This window comes from Cynara cardunculus, assembly GCF_001531365.2.
Source record: "Cynara cardunculus var. scolymus isolate 2C chromosome LG 2, CcrdV1, whole genome shotgun sequence".
Taxonomy (NCBI): Eukaryota; Viridiplantae; Streptophyta; class Magnoliopsida; order Asterales; family Asteraceae; genus Cynara; species Cynara cardunculus.
In genome coordinates, this window is record NC_037529.1 from 64490726 (window position 1) to 64515895 (window position 25170).

At 34.4% G+C, this 25170-nt stretch overlaps 3 protein-coding genes and 1 non-coding gene across 6 annotated transcripts in view; 1 reads left to right on the forward strand and 3 right to left on the reverse strand.

The window, feature by feature from the left end:
• Nucleotides 1-5700: 5700 nt before the first annotated feature.
• LOC112506303 (transcription termination factor MTEF1, chloroplastic) lies at nt 5701-6535 on the forward strand. Its single transcript, XM_025110311.1, has one exon. The coding sequence runs from the start codon at nt 5701-5703 to the stop codon at nt 6496-6498; it is 798 nt and encodes a 265-aa protein (XP_024966079.1). The 3' UTR covers nt 6499-6535.
• A 978-nt stretch (nt 6536-7513) lies between these two features.
• Nucleotides 7514-15887, reverse strand: LOC112506879 (coatomer subunit gamma-2). 3 transcript variants are annotated; one of them, XM_025111190.1, is made up of 18 exons: nt 15661-15887; nt 14946-15043; nt 14813-14863; nt 13975-14088; nt 13680-13880; nt 13470-13571; nt 12675-12782; nt 12325-12558; nt 11275-11525; nt 11005-11176; nt 10746-10901; nt 10605-10655; nt 10265-10405; nt 9973-10170; nt 9241-9372; nt 8980-9153; nt 8663-8902; nt 7514-7994 (listed from the first exon to the last, which is right to left on the reverse strand). In XM_025111190.1, the coding sequence occupies exons 1-18, from the start codon at nt 15701-15703 to the stop codon at nt 7803-7805; spliced, it is 2658 nt and encodes an 885-aa protein (XP_024966958.1). In that variant the 5' UTR covers nt 15704-15887; the 3' UTR covers nt 7514-7802. The 3 variants fall into 3 exon arrangements, with proteins under 3 accessions (XP_024966958.1, XP_024966959.1, XP_024966960.1); XM_025111191.1 differs by lacking the exon at nt 10605-10655 and having other exon boundaries at nt 10265-10394; nt 10843-10901; XM_025111192.1 differs by lacking the exons at nt 12325-12558; nt 12675-12782; nt 13470-13571; ... (3 more) ...; nt 14946-15043; nt 15661-15887 and having other exon boundaries at nt 11275-11313; nt 11399-11413.
• A 2701-nt stretch (nt 15888-18588) lies between these two features.
• Nucleotides 18589-18660, reverse strand: TRNAE-UUC. The gene has a single exon. It is a non-coding gene; the product is annotated as a tRNA-Glu (tRNA).
• Nucleotides 18661-21952: 3292 nt separating this feature from the next.
• LOC112507550 (cyclase-associated protein 1-like) overlaps nt 21953-25170 on the reverse strand; it is a 9744-nt gene continuing 6526 nt past the window's right edge. The window contains exons 2-10 of the mRNA XM_025112189.1: nt 24945-25113; nt 24788-24852; nt 23499-23793; nt 23267-23414; nt 23074-23183; nt 22876-22931; nt 22733-22789; nt 22130-22273; nt 21953-22039 (exon numbers count right to left, since the gene is read on the reverse strand). Coding sequence (XP_024967957.1) covers nt 21953-22039; nt 22130-22273; nt 22733-22789; nt 22876-22931; nt 23074-23183; nt 23267-23414; nt 23499-23793; nt 24788-24852; nt 24945-25113 — 1131 coding nt within the window. The remainder of the gene's footprint in view (nt 22040-22129; nt 22274-22732; nt 22790-22875; nt 22932-23073; nt 23184-23266; nt 23415-23498; nt 23794-24787; nt 24853-24944; nt 25114-25170) is intronic.

Genomic DNA, 25170 nt, shown 5'->3' on the forward strand with positions numbered 1-25170 from the left:
ATAAAATAAATAAATTAAAGAAATTACATAAAAATAAGAACTTTTAAATAGTTGATTTGATATTAACATTGATATATTTTTTTTTCAAAATTTTATGATATCTTTAAATTTATATTTTATTCAAATAGTAAAATCATTATTGCTTACTTAAAAACACATAAAATCATATTATAACATCGACAGAGACAAAAAATAAAATAGAATATTAAAATCGAGATGTATCTCGCTGCATTGCGTGAGTACTATTCTAGAATTCTTAAATATAAAATGGGATTGATGATAAATGTTTATAACATAATAAACATTTAGAGTACAAAAAAGTCATACTTACTTATCGAGTAAAACTCTTTTATCTTGTCACCTCTTATAAGAAAAGCAAATCTCATAAAATTTAAAAATAAATAAAAATAAGAAAAACGGCAAAACCTAAAAGATATTATAAATAAGGAATTTCATCGAATAATTCTCTAAACTTTTCAAACTTTATTTATTTTAAAAAGTTTAAAAATGTAGAAATTAAAAATATTTGAAATATAAAATAATAAATACCTGAAGTAACTATATATTTATAGAACTTAAACAAATCGAAATTCGGTAAGAATGGAAGTTATAATAAGAAGCGTAAAAATGGACCTTTGACTCTTAAATCAATGTTAATTAAATATCAATACTAATACAGTGTACCGAGATGCACCAGATTAATTTCTGTGATAAGCGCATTTCATGGATGCAGGTGGGATTAAAAATGATCAAAGATCCAGATCTCGTCTTACATTTTTCATCTTAACTTCTATTCTCACACAATCATTCGTCCATATTATTAATGGTTGTTTGTTACAAAATTTAATGTAAATCTTGATTACATAAGTAGCATACTAAAGACTGTTGGGTTACGGGATCTCAAGCACAGCGGAAAATAAAACTGTAACCCTCCAAGGACCCATACGAACCGGAATAAATCGTGTGTTTCGAAATTATACCTCACAGTTAGCAAAACTCTGATCACAGCAACAAACAAAGCTTGATGCCTCCACGGTATCCACGCAAACAATCCAAATCCTTTGCCTTCTCGTGATGCTAGTCACGGTTTCAGAACTTAGAAAGAAAAGGGAGCATATTGTTGTAGGTGGTTTTAAGAGAGAAAAATGCAAGACCAAAAAACTCTCTTGCATAACAAAATGTCATACATTTTATATGGACATGGGATGCATAGCCTAACCATCACCATACCTCCACCATGCCTCCACCATGCTTGAGTGTAAGACCTTCCATGCACCATCACTCTCTTACAAATCAATACCTAGTCAATTTTATTTATGTCCAACATAAATAATATCTGATTTTATTTAATCAGATTAAATCGATACAAATCAGATACGATAATTAAACATTTTAATTATTGAAACTCCTTATTCGAATATGTTCAAAGCGTGTGACCCAATGGGTTCTCGACATGTTGGCAATAAATATAAATCTCATATTTATAGTTATAAACGATGAGCGGTATCTAGCAATACATCACCGTTACCCAAATGACGAGAATTAGTGATACAACAAATTATCGGTATGTAGTCAATTTTAGTTTTACATATTTAATTCTTTTGTCCTTGATGTCCAGGTTGAACACGAGACATTGAATGTGTCATTCTCGTTATGTCCAATCTCTAGTTTCTTGATTCCTTAACATACTAATAAAAAAATAGATAATGATATCTCATATCAATTACCTAAGCATGCATGCATTTCTTTAGTATATATTTATCAAGGGGCCCAGAGACATCACTCCCGTCATAAATGAGGGACAAATCATATCTCGATACATGCTAATTCTATCATGTGATATGCAACATACCCAACTATCATTCTGTCACCCAGTTACGGAATGATTAGAATAAATGTCAAAATACATTACTCACACATAACAAATTTCATGTTCTCAAGTCAAAGAATTACATGTACATTGACCATATGAGAAACACTTATGACACTTACATGACATCCAATGAAGTGTTCTCATAATGAGTCACGTCCGATACACAAAATCTCCATTTTGTACCCATATGCAGATTCGACATCTCTATATGAATCCATACATATGCTAGTCATTATCATATTACTTCAMCCTTAAACCCGAAATAATATTTAACTAGGGACATTTAGAATACATTATTCTAAGGTTATTTATTATGAATAATTAAAACACAGAATATAATATATATACATAATAAAATGGGCAATGTCTTTATATTTATCAATTTCATGAAACAAACTTAAAGTTACAATCATCATATGATTGGTTTTTGGGCATTCACTAACAAAGACATCTTTAAAATGATGTTTATATCATTGTTTAGGGGTTATTTGGTTGGTTTTCCAGTGGTCCTTTATGGATAGAACTGTTATATGGATTAATCTGTTTGTATAGATTGAAAAAGTTTTTTGTTTGGAATGGTTGTTTCATAAATGAAAGAAGCGTGCTTTTTAATTTACATGGACAAGTTTGAAAAACTTGGCTTTCTACATAAAGCCTTCCGAAAAGCATGCCAAATAAGCCATGTTTTATATCATTAATTTGTTATCAAACAGTCATATATAGCTGATCAAATAAGTTATGAGTCTCTTAAGCTCATTAATGTGTTAACAAACGGACTTTTAGTGACCTAATGGTTAAGCTATGGATTTGCCTTCTTTAATTAACTTATTTTCATTATTAGTTCATACTCCTAACTCTGATCTTAATTCATAAGTAATTATTATTCTATTTATAGAAACTTTCAAATTTTAATCAATAACTTAACTTTCAAAAGTTGTATTTTCAACTAGGGGTGAGCATAGGCGGGTACCCGTTCTATTTGACAGGAACCGGTTAGAGCGATTCTTGAATTTTTGGAACCGGAACCGGAACCGTCGGGAACCGGTTTTGATTCCGGGTACCCGCTTCCTAAAATATTAAAATTTTGTTATTTAGAAATAAAAAATAAAACATTGCCAAAACACTAAACGAATAGACTATAATACAAATTATACGAAATAATGGTTACAAATATTGTTTAATAATTACAAACCATAATAGACTAATAGTAAATGTTGAAAGTTTAAYGATTACATACTATAATTGTAAATGTTCAAAGTTTAACGATTACATACTACGAATCCAATTAAACACACAATTTGAAAAAATACGAATCATTTTATCTCAAAAATCTAATCTAGAGTTCTAAATTCTTGACCTAATTTAAATTTAGTATTAAAAAAATTAATTTTTTTAATTGAAAAATACCAGGTATCCGCCGGTTCCGGGTACCCGGTCCTGACGAGTAACGGTTCCGAAAAATTGAGAACCGGAACCATTCTCAATCGATTCCGTATTTTAAGAACCGGAACCACTCATATCGGTTCCGGTTCCGCTGCTCACCCCTAGTTTCAACGAGTATATACTACATATTTAATACAATCATTGTAACATTCATCCTTGAGTTTAGGAGTGCTAAAAAACTGATCAACCACTTAGGGTCCGTTTACTAAACGCTACTTGGTAAGTACTTAATAAAATTCCTTACCGGATGAACATGACAAGGGCCAAGAATTATACCCGGTAAGAGCAATGAGAATGATGGAGAGTCTTATCCGGTAAGTGAAGATTACGACTCTTACCCAGGTAAGCGCTTACCCGGTAAATTGTTGCATTTAATACGTTTTGATGTACTAAAATCTTACTCATCAAAATAAAAATTATAATGTTAACTCCTATAGATAAATACTTACCGGGTAAGCATTTGGATAAACATCCCCTTAGTCTGCCCAAGTCCTTTTAAGGCAAATTGTGAATATAATTTCTGAATCATTTCAAAAATAAAGTCCGCTAAACTAGCCGTGATAATAACATCATCAACATAGACGAGAATACAAGTCGTGACCTAGGCTGAATGATAAACAAACAATGACGTATCTAATACACACTGAGTAAATCCGAATGTAAAAGGAGCATCAAAAAGTTAATCGAATCGATGCTCGCTAGCCTTTTTCAATAAGTAAACATGATTAGGTCGGGACTCATCAACCAAACCCGGAGGTTGACTCATGTAACGAGTCTCATTTTATCATTTAGGTCACCATGTTAGAATGCATTATTCACATCAACTTACATTATATCCCAACCTCATGAGTAAGGATTTAGAATTTTTTTCAAACGGTGGCACCATTTGACTATAAGAAAAAAAACTATAACAAAATTTTTTTAAACAGTGGCACCGGTTGACTATAAGAAACAAATATACTAATTTTTTTCAATCGGTGACACTATTTGACTAAGAAAATGACACCAACAAGATTTAAATTTGGGTCTAGAATGGAATAAAAGCCGTGCAAACCAACTCTATCAAATAAAACTTGTTCTCATTATAGTTTCAAAATACATACGATAGCACACAACAGATTAATACAGTTGCACCTTTCACGAACCTAATTTTTTTTTTACCTTTCGACGGAGAAATAATACGGTGGCATGTGCCACCGTTATCACCATGGTAGGTTTGCCCATGAAGCTACTAAAAGAACCAATCGAATAGTTTTGGGTTTAACAACAGGGCCAAAGGTTTCACTATAGTCAACGTCTTCAATTTGAAGAACCCTTTAGCCACCAATCTCGCTTTACATCGACTTACGGCTAGAGATGAAAATTTTACCCATAGAGGCAAGGATTCCCCGTTTTGGTGGGTAATGGAGCAGGAAAGGGGATTTATTTCCATACTCGAAGMAAGGACACCCGATAAGCAGTTATCTGATAAGAATTTGGTAAAATACCCCTTAGAGTAAAATGATGGTAGGGTGACCATTGAATTTCATTCGACCACCACCACCACCACCATGCCACCATCACTACCGCCTCCACCTAACCACCAGCGTTATATTCAACGAACCAATCAAGACAATTTCATTCCAATTCTAATCAACCAAAGCTTAACAAATCCCATTCCGTGGACCACACTTCACCTCAATTTTATACTAGGAGAGTACTCGCATAATGTAGCGAGACATATATCAATTTTAATGTTCTATTTTATTATTTGTCTCTGTCAATGTTATAATACGATTTTATGTATTTTTAAGAAAACAATAATGATTTTATTTTTGAATAAAATATAAATATGAAGATATCATAAAAATTTGAAAAAAAATATATCAATATTAATATCAAATCAACTATTTAAAAGTTCTTATTTTTTATGTAATTTTTTAATTTATTTTTTATTATAATTTAATTTAAGTTTAATAACGAAATAATTTATTTTTAATTTAACAATATAACATTTTATAAATATAATAATTAAGTATTCTGTTAGAACTAAATAATTATCCTAATTATATTTTATATTTTATATTTTTTATAGTTAAAATAAGTTGTTTATCCAATTGATTATGTTTATCTGCAGTTAGTTACACGAATTCAGATATAAAGCTTTAATAAGTTGTACTTACGTACAATATACTTGTAATCTTAAATTTTAAATAATATGTATTAATAATACTTTATACATAAAAAATAATTTTTAAATTGTTTTGTCAAATACTTTATAATATAGCATAGATAAAATTTTATCAAATGTGGGCCACCCGAAACCTATATCGTAACGAAAAGGCTTAATCTGTGTTTCCTTTACCTTGGTGTTTTATCTTCACAACGACCATCAATTCCAAGCCATGCATCTTCTTCTTCTTCCCCCGACACTCTGCTCTCTCTCCCCCCTTCCTCCCCACCGCCACCTTCACTTCCGGACGCGCCACCGCCAAAACCTCCGTTACCTCAAAACCCTCGGTATTACCCCACCGGATTTCCACTCCCCTCAAACCCTGTCTCAAATCCTATCAACCCTAAATTACTTCAAATCCAAAGGCTTTTCGGAGCCCGATTTCCCTAGAATCGCCTTTCTCTCCCCACATCTCTTCACCCCGACCTTCGATCCCATCGCCATCGAACCCGTTTTCGATTTCTTAACCGTCGATTTAGCCGCGTCGCCGGAGGAGATCCGTGGATTGATCCTCAAATGCCCTCACATCCTCGAATCGGATCCGGATTTGTGCTTGAAACCGACACTCAGTTACCTCAAAAAGTTGGGGATTAAGCAGTTGAAGTCTCCAACAACCTTGAATGCTCATCTACTGGATACAAGAGTAGAGAAATTAGAAGAGAAAATGAGGTTTTTGCGAAGCGTAGGGTTTTCCGTTGAGGAATCGAGGAGGATATGCGGGCGGTTTCCGGCGATATTTGGGTACGGTATAGAGCATAACTTGAGGCCCAAGTTTGAGTATTTGAGGAAGGAGATGAAGAGGAATGGTAGGGAGGAAGTGAACAAGTTTCCACAGTATTTCGGGTTCAGTTTGGAGAAGCGGATAAAGCCCAGATATCTGCATCTGAAACAGAGGAATGTTGATGGTGATGTACCATTGAATAGGATGCTGCTATGGAGTGATGAAAGATTTTTCAAGAAATGGAAATGAAAGGAAGATGTATACACCTTAACAGAATTGATTTTATAAAGACACCGAATATGTTTTTTTTTATTAACCTGGATATCCAACCCGTTAATGAGCCGACTCCTAGGACGACTAAGCAGATAGTCCGCCTTGGAATATGTTTGTTTTAATGGACCAAACAATTATGCCATCATTTATAAATAAATTGATATGATACATGTAGACACACTTTTGACATAATGTGTCATACACTTTACAAATCTAATAAATCAAACAAACTTTTTTGTTTTGTTTTACATATGAAATAATACTTGTAAACATATAATGTTTATATAGTTTTGTTTCATATGTAAAATATTTAGTTTACATATGGAAAAAAATAGTTCTGAACATTTCATATATAAAAACATTGTATAAAAGGTGCATTTTCACACATGTTTCGTATATGAGAACACATGAAACTTGGTTCGTTTGTAAATTTGTATGAATTATTGAGTCAAATTTCCTAAAAGAAAATTATATTTTGCTTAGATTCCAACATTAATTACATTATCAAATATTCAATAAATTTATAGAATATATTTTGTTTTCTCCTAAATATTTAATTTCAATGCCCCTTAGGGGCCGTTTACCAAATGCTTACATGGGTAAGTGTTTACCAAGTCATATTACCTTATCGGATGAATATGACAAGAACCAAAAATCTTACTCGGTGAGAGCAAAGACATGGACCGAGAGCCTTACCCGGTAAGTGATGACGACGACTCTTACCACGGTTATCGCTTACCGGGTAAGTTATTACATACAATGTCGTTTTATTGGACTCAAATCTTAAGAGGTAAGTAAACGATGGTGTTGAATTTTACCGGTAAACGCTTACAGGGTAAGTTTTTATGTAAACAGCCCCTAAAATATTGGGTTTGTAGAGATTCTTTAAATTTCAAATGTGTCCTAAGAACTTTGTTACAATACTCAAAAACATCGTATCAACTTATTGCAATATATTTAAATCTAACACATCCCTATAAAAATTGAAGTGTTACAAAAATTAGTTCGTAACCGTATTTAATATCCTATAAAGCCAATTTTGTTGGAGTAAAAGAGAATTGTACAAGAAATACAATGACAAGAAACATAAAGTTGAAGCAAATAAAGCATCATCTGTTATTGGTTAATATCGACTCAACTCAAGGGCCAATTCTTAGCAAGAAAACTGGCCTAAAAAATGTCTAATTCACTAAGGCACAAAAACAAGTATAAAATCTATTCTTCAGGAAGTGATTGAAATCGGCAAAAAAGTGGAGGAGAAGGCAAATAAAGATGTTGGACTAGTTGGCTACAATTTCATGAATTGCATCGCTCACGGATTCGTCCTCCGATCTAACAGCCAGTTTCATTGCCACCTCTTTCGCGCTATCCACTCCAAAAGAGAGACGAACCAGTACCTTCACGTTGCCTATGTATACCCCCGATAACAAGCATGCGTGTGATCTTGAGTTGGCTGCAACCACCTCTGTGCCCTGAAAAAGAACCAATAAATATTGAAACCAAACTAACCCGTTAAATCCCACAGAGGTAGGTTATAAGAGTTGCGTGTATGCAGAGAGACTGTTTCCGAGAAAAAGGAACTATCAAGCATGCTACAGGTGGAGAATGTGTGGAAAAATAAATTTTAGTTCCTTCAAAAAGGTCAGGCAAGAACAAGAACCAAGACTGCTTATTTGAAAGCACGTGTGTACTTGGTACGTACACGGGACAGGAATGGTGAGATTGAGCTACCCGGGTGAAAGAATTGTTGGTTTTAGGGTTTTAAACTGACATGGGTAGTTTGTAATTTACCAAGCTTGTTCCGTCTTCATGATTTTTGTTCCACTTATTTCGGTGGATTTTTGTCTCTTCCAATACTGTCCTGTCCCGCTCTAATGTAGAAACCGAACGTGACAACAAGTTTTGTTTTCTACCGACTCACATCCTATCAGTAGTACCAAACACACCCGTAGGGACAACAATTGGTGCATCTTCTTCTCGTAAGGAAGAGCAGTTTTGAGTTGCTCATCAAATATGTGTTTACAGAAGGACAAATGGTTCTTGGTATTACATATGAACATTTTACTAAATAGCAGTGAATGCGACAATTTGCTTGAGCATGCTAGATGGATAGTTGGATATAAATCGAGATAATACGTACCTCACAAGGTTGCATGCCAAGAAGATTGATAACTGCATTAACAGCTTCACTCAAACTTTCCCTCGGACCCAGACCATACTCGTCAACACGCTCAAAATCGGGGCCCAGGCTTTCCCATGCGTTTCTGAAATTGGAAACCCGGACCTTAAGCATGTAGTCGGCTGCAACAATCTCAGAATCCTCCAGTTGGTATTCATCTTCGACACCATCATCCTCAGCCTCACCAGTTGAGGGATCAACCTGCAAATTTCAGTGAGCGGAAATCAAACAAGAAAACATCATGCAACTTTTTTTAGTAACAGATGAAAAATTATTACTTCTTTGACGATGAACTTCAAGACGTTAGAAAATCTGCCAACGGCTGGGACCCCTTCTGGTTTCTCGAATGCCACAAATGTTTGACCGGGTGTATCATATGGCAATGCTTTCAATGGTTTGGTTGCCAATTCGGCAAATTCTTCTGCCTCTGAAGCATCCACAACAACAACGACCTAAAACCAGGTCATTAGATTAATAAGATGAGAAACTTGTTTTATTTAATCAACTTGCAAAGCAGCTTTCTGTAATTTAAGGCTTACATTTTCCAGTAATTGCTCGGGAATTGTATTAGTACAGTTGTATTGGAACACAACGTGTCTGTCGAATATATGCTTGACAACATTAACTGCATATTCTGTTTCAGCTTCAGTAAGCTCCACTGGTGCAGAGGACTGGTTACAGAATCGAACCATAAACAAGAATGTACATAATCAGCCAAGATGGTAGAAGAACCGGTAAGAGCATCTCCAGCGGTTCCTCCATAATTACTAATTAGCAAAAGTCAAAATCTCCAAAAAGAATTATATTCAATTCCAACAGTTTCTCCATTTCAGAGATTCCAACGTTGATTATATTATTAAAATATTCAATAATATACAAAAAAAAACATCCTTCTCTCTTCATTTTATTTTATTGGTATGCTGGGGAGTTTTTTCTTGGGAAGGATAAAAAATCATTCTCTCTTCTCCATTTAATTTTTAGCGTATTCTTCAAATTTGCAGAAATTTTCCCTCTATATTCTTAAAAAAGAGCCAAAAAAACTTCAAATGCTCATTTTTCTCTATTTTGCAGGAGCTGTTGGAGATGCTTTAACAAGCTTCTATTTAAAAAAGGATCCTATAAAACCAGAAACCAAACCAAACCCAACCAAACGAACCCAGTAATATTCCACCCAGAGGTGGGGTATGGGGGTGGGATGTACGCAGACCTGGCCTCCACCCTCAGAGGGTAGAGCGGCTGTTTCTGTGAAGACTATGATCCTATAAAAGAACCTTGAAAAGCTGTCCAAAGGTAGAGAATTCTGGAATGGATGATAGAAGCTTCTCATATGTATCAACTGCAGAAGTGAGGCTGGCTGGAGGAGCACCAAGAGCAGTGGACTTTTTACCAGCAGCTTTTTTCTCTGCAAGTGGCTGAGACTTGACTTCCTTGGGTACAGAACTGATATCAAAAGGTTCTTCCGTAGGTTCCTGTATTGGCAACAAAAGAAATCAAAAATATAAAAAATGGATATCTGTGGCAAAGGAAGTCGTAGCAAATCAGAAATTCCATGCAGCCACTTACGTAGTTCTTCAAACTAGTCTCCAGGTTGACCAGTGGGATATCCAGTGACCCAAAGAGAAATTCCTTTACATCTTTGTCAGTTTCAATGACTGAACCATCCCCTCCAAGAGTATTCAGATATAGTGTAGCCCTATCACGAACCTACACAAAGATTGGTGAAAAGATTTGTTAGAAAGCATAACAAGATAACTAGTTCCTGGGAAAGGAGTTTTTGTAATTACAGTGTGTGATATCCAGAAATGGTTGCAGAAGAAGGCCTCAAGGCTTAAAAATTCCATAATTTGAGAAACATGTTTACTGATAATAAACAATAAAACCTACTGTTACAAATGCAACTGACCTCATCATCGTTGTCATATAGGCAGCGTCTCAAAAGAACAAATATACGGGGCTGCAGTACAATATATTTATTCATGTCTACATTAGCATCAAATAATCCACCTTAGATTAATGTGAATAGAATATAAGAAAGCTAAGTTACCTTCAAAGAATCAACCATAGCACCAAACTTTGCCAATGTGCTTACTGCACTGGCTCGGACAGTTGCATTCTCAAGTATGACACGGTTATATATATACCTTATGTATTTGCTGGGATCGGAGGTCTTTGGTCCCTCAACACCAAGAAAATGGAGAATCTGATCATGAGTATAATAAAAGAAGTTTTAGTAATGTAGCTTAAGGACACACAAGCAAGGAAGCAACACTAAAATGCAAGAGGGTAAGAAATAATAAGCTCACTTGAGTTGAAAGATATGTAAATTCACAGTCCTCAATAAATTCACACAAGTGAAGAAGCCCACTTTCTTTTGCATCTGGAATATCCCTTATGAGGATCACGATAGAATCAACAATTGCTTTTTTGTACTCAAATCCACCTTCTTCCCTCAGGATATTGCTTAAGAAATTCATCCTAAGTAAAAGAATAGACAATAAAGGTACACCATGAGAGACACGGTCATATACTAAATATTCATCCTGATTTTCAAAAGAAAGGTTGAACATACTTACAATGTTCTGTACTTGAGGGGGAACTTCAAACACAAGGATCTGATGGCATCAACCACAACAATTTTGAACTCATCAGCAATATCAGACATGAAGTTGGTAATTTGCTTCATTAAACGATCAACACCTGATTCATTGCCTGTTTTCAGCAGTGTGGTAATGGCAAGGGTAGCTATACTTCTATTTTGGTCTGATATCAAGCTCTCCATATCTATGTTACAGTTAGTTACGGCCATTGGATGGGTCATTGCCACCTGTGAAAATGTAGACATCAAAGGAATGAAGATAGATTCTAATAATTTTTTTATTTGAAGAGAAAGAAATAAAAAGGTTTTAATGACGCATGCTTTCGTAAGAACAGGAGTAAAAAGTGAAATGAACAATAGAACTTGAATTTAACTATTCATGCGAGCACACACGCAGGTAGACATAAACTATTGTAGGATGATCAATATCAAAGTCACTATCAATTCAATCACATGCACCAAAGCAGTCGACCAATTCATAATTACATATTTACACAACATTATACTAAAATAAGAATAATTAAAGTGCCATCTGCCACAATATTGGGAGCTTCTTCAATACGGCCTTGAGACACAATTTTTGTCCTACTTGGAATCTTTTAGTGAAATAAATGCACATATTGAAATGATGTTGTAAGTTTTCCAGAAACCATTAGAAAATGGCCAACTCATTAATCCTTCCCTACTCAATAATGTTATTCAGCATACAACTTCAGCTGATCTTTGATCTGGTGCCTCAATAATGGCTCTACTGTCACAAAGTTGCTTAATATTATATCTTGGTAGTTGGAATAGGCCTTTTACAGAGAAACTGAATTGTTTTCTTATATCCAACTTTATTGATCACCACTACATATGGTTTTTGCTACGTATTACAGGAACGATAAGATAAAGGAGATGAAGAAAAACAAGGCCAACAATCTACATTTTCATGTTCATCACAAGGGCAGACTCAAGCAGGTTAGAGGATATGAAGCCACATAAACTGACAATGAAAATATTTTCTTGAAAAGTTGAGAACAATTACCTTGTTTAATGTGCGGACAGCAGCAAACCGAAGTACTGGCTTAGAAGAACTTAAGAAGAGCTGTAGGACGGTAATTGCTGGAGTCAGTTCTCGACTAGTAACACCATTCAACTCTGTTATTGCCCTGGCTGCTTCAAAAATAACCATTTCTGCTTTGTGGCGGAGGCAACCTTCAAGGAAGTCATAAAATGGGCGTTCCCCACTTTGATTGTTCATGCTTGACTCTCTAATCACCTAAGGACAATAGTACCGCACAGGTGGCAAATTATTCAGAACTTATCCAACCAGCAACCAAACCTACTTAAGAAAGAGAAGTACCTCACTACATAAAAATACAGATTAAAGAGTACCTGACTGGTATAACGAATCAATAGGCATTGGGCCAAAGGTGAACGAACGGTACCCCTTGTCAAGCTGGTAACTAATTTGCTCACAGCTAATCTGTCGTTTTGTCTTATCTGCAAATGCATCAAACTTATTTAATTAATGGAACAGATGTTGGAAGTTCTCACACCCCTATTGACTCATATGAACTCAAACCATGACCAAAGCTAAGAAGAGAAACCCATAAGGGAGATCAAACTAATACTTAGCTGTTGCTCCTTGTAATAGACTACATGGTAGTCGATGCAAAACATTCAGAACCATCTATACATACACACATGCATTAATATAGAGACGCCCATAGAAATGCATAGAGACAGACACACACACAGATGCATAAACATATATGAAATGTGTTACATTTTACAGTATGCCATTAGTTTGTGTTGCTATAAGTCTATAAGCCATATACACTGTTTGGAAAATATATAAAAAAAATACATTATAATTACACCGAGTCCTTAACAGCACCTTGTAGCAACAACTTAAATTCTCCTAATATGATGTAATAACAGACAATCTCAGTCTTCTAGAATCCCACGGCAGTTGTTGATATATACCTACTGCAGAAGGTCACAGCCTCTTGAATTCACATTATAAATTTCGACAGTGCAGTAACTTCATATTCAAAAATTGAGTTGGCTACTTGTAATTTGTAATTACTTGCAGAAGACTGGTTGGTAACAATTGGGTTTTGTTATTACAGATTGCAGAGGAATGACAAGAGTACCAGATGAGCATAAAACAATTTTGTATCATACCTGGTGGAGAAGAGCAAGTGCATGAAACTGTACAAGTGCAGCCCTCGATTGAACAGCTTCTTGTACCTCATTGCTCCATCTTTTCACAATCTCTGGGTTTGTCTAAGATGCAACAATATAAGACAATTAGAGACTGTGTTAAGAAAATATCACCATAGATCAGTAAATACTAATGCAACATATTGCAATATCATGAACACTTGGTTGTACCTGGAGCAAATGGATACCACTGACTAGGGCTGCACTGGCAACTACAGGATTTTTGTCAACGATAGCTTGTTTCAAGTACCTCTCAATTTGAGTAAGAAGTGTTCCATCAGTGATGCGACAGAGAACACGGATAGCATTTGCTCGATACACATCAGTCTTGCTATTCATGTCCTTCATAAGGGAGCTTGTGACAATAATAACCTTTTTTGCGAACAGGAAGTTGTACCATGTCATTCAAACTTGAACAAAATAATAATCCCATGAGAAGACAAAGGAATAAATCATGTTACACTACCTCATCCGAAGAGGGAGAGAGCTCCTTTATCATCAAATACACCATTCTTCTTAAACCGATATCTTTAGACTGGAAAAGTTTTGTCACAGCAAAGAAAACTTCTGTGGCTTCAACCTACAAATCAAGAACAATAACAAAGAGTTCAAGTATCAAATCAACGCTAAGGAAAAGATCAATCTAAAGTTCATGTACAATACAAATGGACTAGCATGGTCAACAATAAACAATGATCTCGTTTGTAATAGCCAATAGGCATGTGAGAGTGACAAACAAAAGCACAGTCAAGAAATATCATTTGGCAAGGCAACCTCATATAAGGGGGGAAATGAATCATTGAGCCAACCCACCTGAAAAAAAACATTAAATCCTTCCTATCGGTCTACTCATTCTCATCGTTCCGCAAAAATTTTGATACAGGGTTTTGCTATCTATTACAAGTACATATTAACTAATAACTATGTTACCTCTCATGACGTTACTAGTTTAAATTGTGTAGTAGCAATGGCTCTGTCAGTTTATGAAGGTTGCAATAGACATACGATCTAAAAGCGAGTTAATTCAGGATCTGGACACACTTTGAGCTGAGAATCATTTTACAAGGACAGAAAAGATAGGACCTCTACATGTAGAGGAACATATATGTGTGTGGCGACGTGAAAAGCATATATAAGATCACATGTGGAAGTTTAAAGAGATTTTTAACATAGAATGTGGATGCAAGTCAGTCCATTCCCGTTCCTTCCATGCCAAGATCTAAAGCTTATACCTAGCCATATATTTGTATGCAAGTTGATGTGGTCTGTTTAAATTTTAAACAGTCTTCAGAGTGAAATCTGACCTTTGTGAAGGTTTCTCCTTGATTTAGAAGGTAAAGCAACTTTGTAATAACCTGGCAACAGGAAGACAAATCATGATTTGCAAGAATTGAATATTTTTTAATAGCAAGAATTGGTGATGGACAAAATAAGCACCTGGGAACACCTCCTAGAATCTAACTGAGGATCATTGAAGACCCTAGCTTCTTGAAGAACTGCTCCCTTCTCGATTCCAAGAAAGGGAGAGTACTCTGCTGCAAGAATTAAAGAAATCCCATATCAGATACACCAGATATAATTTAAGAGTCCCATAACTTGATTACTTTTAGAAAAATGGGATACACAGATCTATATCATCTTCCACTTATCTGAAGTGTGCAAATTTATCGCTGTCAATAACCAAAAGGTCAGTAGTTGGATGCTGAAATTGGTAACCAGTAGGAGGTACTTGTGTATTTAAAAGAATTTGGTAAGATATTTGAAAAATATAATGCCGTTGCGTGGACGAGTACCCATATCATTTCTCTAATATATCTCATCTTGCACTATATCACAATGATCTAAAATTTCAATTATCGTTTCATCCCCACTCCCTAATTAGTCAGTCGTACGAGAAAAGCGAAACGTAATTCCTCAACATCGTCACATCCACGAAGATCAACTGATCTAATAATTTAAGAGCTTGTGAGCCATCTCAACTAAGATCATTATTGCGGCATAGTGGAACCCAATGTAAATCTAAAACTGAAAAGTAAAATCATCTGATTCTCACAAAAATAACAACGAACAATTTCAGGAACTGAACGAATTATTGTGAAAAATAACTGAACCAATAATTCAAAGAGGGGTGTAGAAATTCAGAGGTTTGTACCTTCCTCGTCACGATCATCGTCTTTCTTCACGAACTGCGCCATGAAGATATGTAGGTTCAGAAATAACCTAGAAGATCAATTAGTCGGAAAAGATCTAGCAGATCCGAGTGTAAGTGTGTGTGATTTTGATCCCGAATGAAGGTCGTATCAATGGAGGAATAAGGTTGCAGATCTCTTCACCGTCTCTTCCCTACGGTTTACAAGTGAAGTTTGATCTTGTTTCAAGGGTTTGAGCTTTGAAACCTTAAAACTACGTAACACTATTTTCGTTGTAAACATTACATACTTCCAATTTTAGATTTAATAAAACAAAAATGCAACTTCTCTTCATTTTATATTTTTTTTTTCTCGATTAAAAGTCAATTTTTTTTATTTTAAACGGTTAAATGTTTGGATTAATTTTAGATTTTTTAAAACCGGTTAAATAAATTATTTTAATTTAAAAAAAATCAACTAATGTCATAAATACATAAAAATATATTCAATTTTTTTTTAAATTAAGGGGTTGTTTAGTAATTGTTGAATGTTTTTGTGTAAAATAATTAAGTGGTTAGAATGATTAATAGGTTTTCATGATATAGTGTAAAATGAAATATAATTATTTGGTAATTGTTGACAATAAAATTAAGACGTTGAATAATTAAGGGAGATCCAGGATACAAAATCATTTAGAATGTTTTATAATCATTAAGAGACAGATTTTTTTGTCAAGCAAGATTCAGCTCTTAACAATTTAGAAATTTTCTCTTAATAGAACTATTAAGAGATAAACAAACAACCCCTAAATATTTAAGTCTTTGAATATTTTTCTACATGAACAAATTTTCTATAATTAATTAAATAGAAACAATAAAATCAAAAATATAGCATTTTTATTAATCATCCTCAAGCATATAAAATTCATGTTCAAAAACATAAACAAATGCATATGTGTGTATGTTGTACGTATAGATTAGCTTAGAAGATTAATGTGAAACAATATTACAATAACTTCTATTGACGATTTATCATCTATCAGAAGTATCGATCTTTCTGCAAACAAACTCACTGGCGGTAATTCCCGATAGCATCGGAAGTAAGGTATCCAAAAGGTCATTGTTGTGTTTCATCTGTTAATCAATTGTTGAGATGAATTTCGGCAATGAAAATTTTATGAAAATCAAGAAATTTTTGCAAAATGTTTGCACCTGATTTTACCAAAAAAAAAAACTATTAATTAAGATTTTAGATTTTAGATTTTAGACGTTTGTCAGTTTATAAAAACAAACAGTCTTTATTGATTCAAATTTCAGACTTCAGCACCACATCTTATTAATCAAAAGTAAAACAAGACTTCAAATTTCAGCACCTCTTAAAAAACAAACGTCACCTTATTCACTTAGGGTTTGCTTGTTTTTTATAAAAAAAAAAATCTTATTAGCCTCTTATGTTCGATTCTTTAAGAGGTAAGGTCATTCAGACTGTTTGTTTTTTCCAATTTTTCAGAGGCACTTATGTCTTATTGTCCTCTTATCTGGTAAGAGATAAACCAACCACTTATTTGCCTCTTATTGTTTTTCAAACTCTCAACAACGGCATTTCTATATTTTTTTAAATGACTGTTTTCTCTTGTTTTTAACAGAAAAAATAACATAAGTTACGTTGAGGGACCAAATAGGCTGTAACCGAACCAAACATTTAACGAACCATTCTTGAACTGTTTGGTAGGAACGAACATAAACAAGAGTCTCGTTCATTTATTTCTATTCGTGAATGTTTGTTCCTTTACGTTCGTTTATATTCGTTTATGTCCGTTTATATATTAAATTTAATATATAATCTTTTATTTATTTAGTTTGAATTCAAATAATATTTATTTAAATTTTAACTTTTTAGAATTTATTTAGATTTAAATTTATTATCATTTTGTCTTATTTGAAATCTTTACATTTTCACTTTCCCCCCAAACCCTAGCCTGTAGATGTTCGTTTAGACCTGTTCGTTTAACATGTTAACGAACGAACATGAACGAACATAAACGAACATGAACACTCCTGATTTCTAAACGAATTAATACGAACACAAAGATTTTTCGTTCGTTTACCATTTGTGTTCGTTCGTTTTTTCGTGTTCATTCGGTTTGTTTACAGCCCTATGACCAAACCAAGAAAATTTGCATAGGTAAAGGTTTATCTTGTAGCAAATAAAGAGAAAGAGCCAAATTCGTAAGAAATCACAAACCACAAGACCAATTTTCCAATATCACAAACTATAGGGACCAATTCCACAATTTACTCTTAAAATCAAAGTATTTACATGACAAAAGTGGGATTACATAAAAACCCGCCAACAAAATCCAAATTTAAAGTCAATTTAAACCGAATCCAACCAGATGAACCTAATGCCCCTCTTATATATTAGTTATTTTCATACGTGTGTCGTAATTTCATCTGTAATTTACTTCCTATTTGCATGATACTTTAACATTCTTTTTATTGTTAGTCTCGTTTTTTGTTTAATCCTCATGTAACATAAAAGGTTAATCCACTGGTTTTATTTACTAATGGTTGTACAAATGTCCTAATACAATGCTACTTTTACGTCACAATCCAACCAAGTATCACCCAAAAGTTATTGGGGAATATGAGCTCAAATTAAAACTTCATAAATCTTGCAAGATATTTGATGCGTTTATATATAGCCGTGAGTCTGCACGTGATGGGATTATGATGCTTTTAAGATGTGCGAAACATGAAGTTTCGAGATTTTAGACATTATCGAGGGGCGTTTGACGAATTTTTTCATCCAGAAAAGGGAAAAAAAAACAGTTTTATTATGGGTTTGTAGGGTAGACAAATTGTAAAATTGAAAACTTGTGGGGGCAAAATGAGAATATCTAAAAAGTCTGGGTGGTTTTTGGTAATTTTGAAAGCGGCTAGATCAAAAAATTCCATTGCCGGGAATCGAACCCGGGTCTCCTGGGTGAAAGCCAGATATCCTAACCGCTGGACGACAATGGAAGGTTGTGTACGATTATCAAGATTATTTTTGTAATGTAAATTCTAATGTGCAATATAGAGGGCATCTTGATTTTAATATTTTATTTTGTTTTTTATCTCAGTCAATGTTATAATATGATCTTATGTGATTTTGAAAAAACGATGATGTTTTTATTTTTTAATAAAATATATATTTTTAAAGATATCATAAAATTTTAACAAAAATATATCGATATTAATATCAAATTAATTATTTAAAATTCCTCATTTTTTGTGTAATTTTTAATTCAATTTTTTGTTATAATTTAATTTAGGTTCAATAACGAAGTAATTTATATTTGGTTTAATAATATAATTTTCTTATAAAGATGATAATTAATTATTTTGTTAGGATTCAATGATTATCCTAATTATATTTTAGATATTTTATATTCTAAAATGAGATGTTTATCCTCTATTTGATTATGTTTAACCACAATTAGTTACAATGAATTCAAACATGGAGCTTTAATAAGTTGTACTTGTGCATAATTTACTTGTAATCTTGAATTTTAAGTAATATGCATCAATATACGGTACTTCATGCATAAAAGTTAGTTTTTAAGAGTTTTTTGTCAAATGCTTTATAATATCGTATAGATGTTACAAGTGTCATTGAATTGTTAAAACTCTTAGGGCCCATTTACCAAACGCTTACATGGGTAAGAGCTTACTAAGTCACATTACCTTACCAGATGAATATGGTAAGGGTCAAGAATCTTACCCGGTAAGAACGAGACAATGACAACAGCCTTACCCAGTAAGTGAGGGTGATGATTCTTACCACGTTAAGCGCTTACCGGGTAAATTGTTGCATACAATGTCGTTTTTATGAACTAAAATCTTACCCAGTAAGTAAATGATAGTGCTGAATTTTACCGATAAATGCTTACCGGTTAAGTGTTTGGTAAACGACCCCTTATTTGCAGGAGGTGTCTATAAGTTTATATGTTTTTCAATCTTAAAAATAGTTGAAAAACATGATTGAACTCAACAACATAACTATTGTTATATTTATATAAACAAGTATAAAATGTATGTAAAAACCATATAAATAAGAAAAACCCTTCGAATATACATGAAATATAAACCACAAGGGTGGTGCCTGATTGGTTTGAGCTTGGCTCCAAAGGTCAAAAGTCCCAGGAGGTTTCAAGTTCAAATCCAAGAAGGAACAAAAATCCCATTATGGCCACAGAGGTTCAAATGCGGCGACTTCGGGCTAACTGCAAAGCAGGTGGTTGCCCTGAAATTAGTCAGTTCGTAAAGCGGGTTGGATTTCAGGTTAATCATATATATATATATATATATATATATATATATATATTGTAAATTTTTTTGTGTCTTCAATAAAATAAAACGTGTTTATTTTAGAACCTTTAGAAAATTTGACATTTATAAATTAAGGAAAAGAAGAATTTGATATAAATAGGGAAAATTGCACCAAAATGGAACCAACTTTCACCTGATTTTTATTTTGGGGAACCAACTTTCAAAATCGTCATTTTGGGGAACCAACTTTCACCTGATTCCTATTTTGGGGAACCAACTTTCAAAATCGTCATTTTGGGGAACCAACTTTCACTTGATTTTTATTTTGGGAAACCAACTTTCACCTGATTCCTATTTTGGGGAACCAACTTTCAAAATCGYCATTTTGGGGAACCAACTTGCATTTGATTCCTATTTTGGGAAACCAACTTGCAAAATAATTATAGAAAAATAACTAAAATTCATTTCTTTTCAAAAATTAATGCAATAAAATCTATTTTTCATTTCAAAAATCTCGTTTTTTTAAATTCAGATATCAAATTGAAGATTTTCGAAAAAAATCCAAATTACCACGATAAAAGTTGTTTTTTTCTAATGCAATAAAAAAATCAATTTAATAGAAAAAAATTAATTGATGCAATAAAAAATAAATATTAAATATCACATTCAAGATTTTTATATCTAACCAATCTGTGTCAATATTAAAGTTTAAATCAAATTTGGCAAATCCAATCAAAAGTTTGATAGAGACCCTTAAATTATCTGTTACCTGTTTAACAGATCAATCAGACCCTTAAATAAACAAAAAGTTCGATAGAGACCCCTAAATGACGATTTTAAAAGTTGGTTCCCCAATATAGAAATCAGGTGAAAGTTGGTTCCATTTTGGTGTAATTTTCCCATTTTTCTATAATTATTTTTCAAGTTGGTTCCCCAAAATAGGAATTAGGTGCAAGTTRGTTCCCCAAAATGACGATTTTGAAAGTTGGTTCCCCAAAATAGGAATCAGGTAAAAGTTGGTTCCCCAAAATGACGATTTTGAAAGTTCGTTCCCCAAAATAGGAATCAGGTGAAAGTTGGTTCCCCAAAATGACGATTTTGAAAGTTCGTTCCCCAAAATAGGAATCATGTGAAAGTTGGTTTCATTTTGGTGCAATTTTCTCATATAAATAAATAAAGTTTAAAGATGGTAATTAAAGTTGCAGACTACTTCAAATTTTATTTTTTAAAGTTCGAGGGGGAGCCAGTGCATCCTCTGGCTCCGCCCTTGCATCCAAGTTTGTAAATGCATGTTATAGGATTTATAAAAAGATAACAGTTTCACTAATTTTAAGACAGTGCAGAAACGATAACCCAAAGCAACATGAGATTCGTTGGATATCATGATTTGGTTCGTCAAAAAGTGGTGTATGGATGGTGGGTTTGGCCTCTTTTGGCTGATTTGTGTTTTATGATTTGGTTGTTTATTGTCTGGTTTTAATCTGATGGTGTTATTATAAAAAAAGAAGTGGTGTACAGAAACTGTCCCTTGCTTGTTTCTTTTATTTTTTTGTTAGGGGTCTTGATGAAAACTATCTATTAATTGAGATAAATGTAAAATCTCCATACATCTTTACCCCTAAACCATATCATTGCATTGGATTTGTTATGATAGTTAGAATTGGTTTCAAATTGCCTTAAGAAAGAGTACAATACCCAAAGCACAAAGTACGAGTGTACGACCATACAAAATCAAAATTATATATGCACGAAACATGTGTTCGTAACCATAGTTCCAGATACAAATGACAAACAAACCCAACCAAAACACCGAAACTCAAAGAATTCAAACTTCATCGGACGATGGAAAAAACAGCCGAAAAGCAACTAAAATTTGAAGAACGAAAGTCAAAGAATCAAAACAAAATGGGAAGTAATTTCGGGATTTTGAAGTGAAAAGGCAACCGGGAAAAACACGAATAGAGAAAATGGATGAAACTCACATGCATATACTTTTGACCGGTTAGCCTCCAGAGTGGGAGACTGGGGTGGTAAGGAATTGGCCATCCTTGTAAGTGTGTATGTACTGCTGTGGCAAAGCATGTTCCACCTGCAACAAAACATCACACAATTTTTGTGAACACTGGACATAGATTTAGATGTCGAAAGTACGACCGTAGAAGGAAGAGCAATTGCATACCAGATCAGCAGCAGGATCATCGCCAGGTACCATCACGTTGACTTCACTTGCCTTGGCGGTTGTTATAGAAGACTCGAGAGAATATTGGCTCAAGTATAATTGGCATCCTGCCGTGTTGTCTATTGAAATAGTAGGGGCCACACCCTATGATCACAACCATCGAAAAAATGAGAACATAAAAGATCCATCGAGGATAGAAGAAAGGTTCCAACATATATCGAAGAGAATAGCTCCGAGTCTAGCCAATGTAAATCTGTGAAACTCTAAAACGCCTCCTCTGACGAAGGCTAGATGGGCATAAATTGTCCCCAAGTGTCAAGATGGGGCTAGAAAGGTACATATAGTCCTAGAGTGGTACACATTGGCTCTCATGTCATACGAGAATGCGTGGAATTCCATCATGTTAAGAAAAATTCCATCATGTTAAGAAAAATTCCATCATATATTAAGGAAAATAAGTCAAATTACCAAGATGGGATTCTAACATTAGCTCAAATAACAGTTGCGCTTGACCGACTATGACATTATAGACGTTTGATGATATAGCAGGATAAGATTGGTCAAACGTAAAAGTTCGAAAAGGACACAAGTACGATGTGATACCTGGCATTGCACCTCAACGCTGCTACAATTGACAATTTCAAAGGCAGCAACAACATCCTGTTTTCAGAGTTCTAAGAGTCAGCCGTCATATATCATTGCCACCCATGTTGCAAATTTACAGAAATCGCAGATTATTCACTGACCATGAATACAACACCCATTTTTGTGCATTTGTCAACGGTTATGTTGTTAACTTTCCCTGCACAAAGTGAATGAATCGCTTAAACATGAAATATAGTCAAGAAGAACATAGATTTTATAGATTCACAGCAATGATGGAAATGGTCTACACACTCTGTTATTAAAGAGGGAGGGAGAGATAGAGAGATGGAATGTATTACCATGGATCTGTAGAACTGAATCTTTGCATCCAAAAATATATACTGTCTGCCTTGGATCACACTCATCAATCACCAGATCCTTCGAGCCAATTTGATTCTCAACAACCCATCTGCACATATCATGTAAAAGGGTTTACATCCACAATTAAGAACCTGATTTCAGTTTCTACTACGTAGCATACAGTATACTTACTTGCGACCCATTACAAGCTCAAGCTTTGGAGGTCCCACTTTAGCAGCAGCTGGTGCACTCTTGCGGACTTGTTTTTCACCACTACTAACAAACCCGGCTCTATCTGCACGGTTTTTGGTCTTCATATCATCTGTAACTTTTCTTAATCCTGAGACATGAAACTGAGAGTCAATAACTCTGCAATGCACTTAGGAAAAGTATAGAACAAGCAAAGACGTAAAAGGAAAGCTACCAGCAGTAACTGGCTTTGAACTAATTTCCTGAAAAACAGCGGCCATTCCTTTCTTTGGTTGGGATGAAGATGATGTAGAAGATCCTGAGCTCGACAGTGATGCTGGTGGAGGCCCTGGAGGAGCAGGAGCCCCTGGTTTAGAAGACGTGGCTACCGTGGCCCCTGTCGCACTCCATACAGGTCCCAAAGGATAATGAGTCTTCACGAAATCCCTTAACCCCGGTACATAAAGTTCCTTAAGAGCTTTTACCCATTCCACGTGATCTGGATCTTTATTTCTGTATTCTATAAGAACCTACAATCTCCAATGTCAATATACCAACAATGAGAAACTGGGATGACCCTGCAACATTTAACTAAATCTGCCACTCATGGCCTGATGCAAGTTGGAACGGCCACACAGAAAGTGAATGGATGGTCGGGTGGATAAAGATGAAATCTCAAAGGAATGTGTTTCCCTAAAAAAAAGATAAAGGTGCCTAAACCTTACTCAATATGCTGAGACATCTCTGGAGATAGCCCACAAAATCATAGCATGAACAACTACCATAGTAATGGAGATGGTGTATTATGCAAACAATAAAGCCATCTACAAAGCAACATAAAAATCAGCCGTTGATCTTCCCTAAACTTTGCAAAAGAAAAAAAAAAGGAGAAGAACAGTTTTTGCTGATAAATATTCACAACAACAAAAAGGTAGATAATATTCCTCTCACTTGCTTCTAGTCTCGTACAGAATTTGGTTTGACGACCACTTGAAAGCATCGTCTCAAGTATCAGCCCAGAAATTAATTTGCATGGACTCATAAACATGCCAAATAGAAACTAATATCAATAAGTCGAAAAGGTAGTCCCAAAAGCTATACTGCACTTAAATATTATTATCTTTATCTCAAGTATATCCCGTGGAGTATCACCTCGTTTGAAATAAAGAAACAAATTTTACTTTCCCATTTCTTCCCTTCAATCAATATTCACATTCAAGTATAATCTTAATAAACCAGGCCAACTTGACTAGATGATAGTGTGACATTTAAACATTAACAATCTATGTTATCCTTTTTCATATTCTTGTTGTGAGAATACGTGGAATCCCTAGATTAATCTCCAAAAGAGCCCTTAAGGAGATGAATGTTCCAACCTATATTGAGGAGAAGTGGTCCAAGTCTGGTCGGCGTGGGAACACTTGTGTCCAAATTTCTGAACTCATATATAGTGAATCTGAGTCATAATGCAATGAAAAGGAGAAGGAACTTGAGAAACGTCCTTCCTTAACAGATCTTAGGTACCTTGTTGCTGTAAAATTCAGCTGACTGCCAACATTCTTCCACATGTCCAATAGGCATGCTCATTCCTGGAAAGATGAGAACAAATAAATATTACCTTGATGGTAGAGTCATATCATCCAAGCCAAAACACAAAGTAATAAGAATAATTTCTCCTCACCGCAATTTTTCCCCGTATATGCAATCCATGCTAAAGCTGTTAGACTCTCAGAAGCAGCTCTTAAGTGGTTGAAGAAATCAGAACGCCGTCCTTCTGACATGCTATTTGCTTCAGTTAGCTTTTCGTTTAATGGCCTGAGAAATTCTGCCATTCCTCTCGCATCAGGTTTCTGCACCATTAATACATAAAACTTAAACACCACAACACCACCACCTATATAACTTAT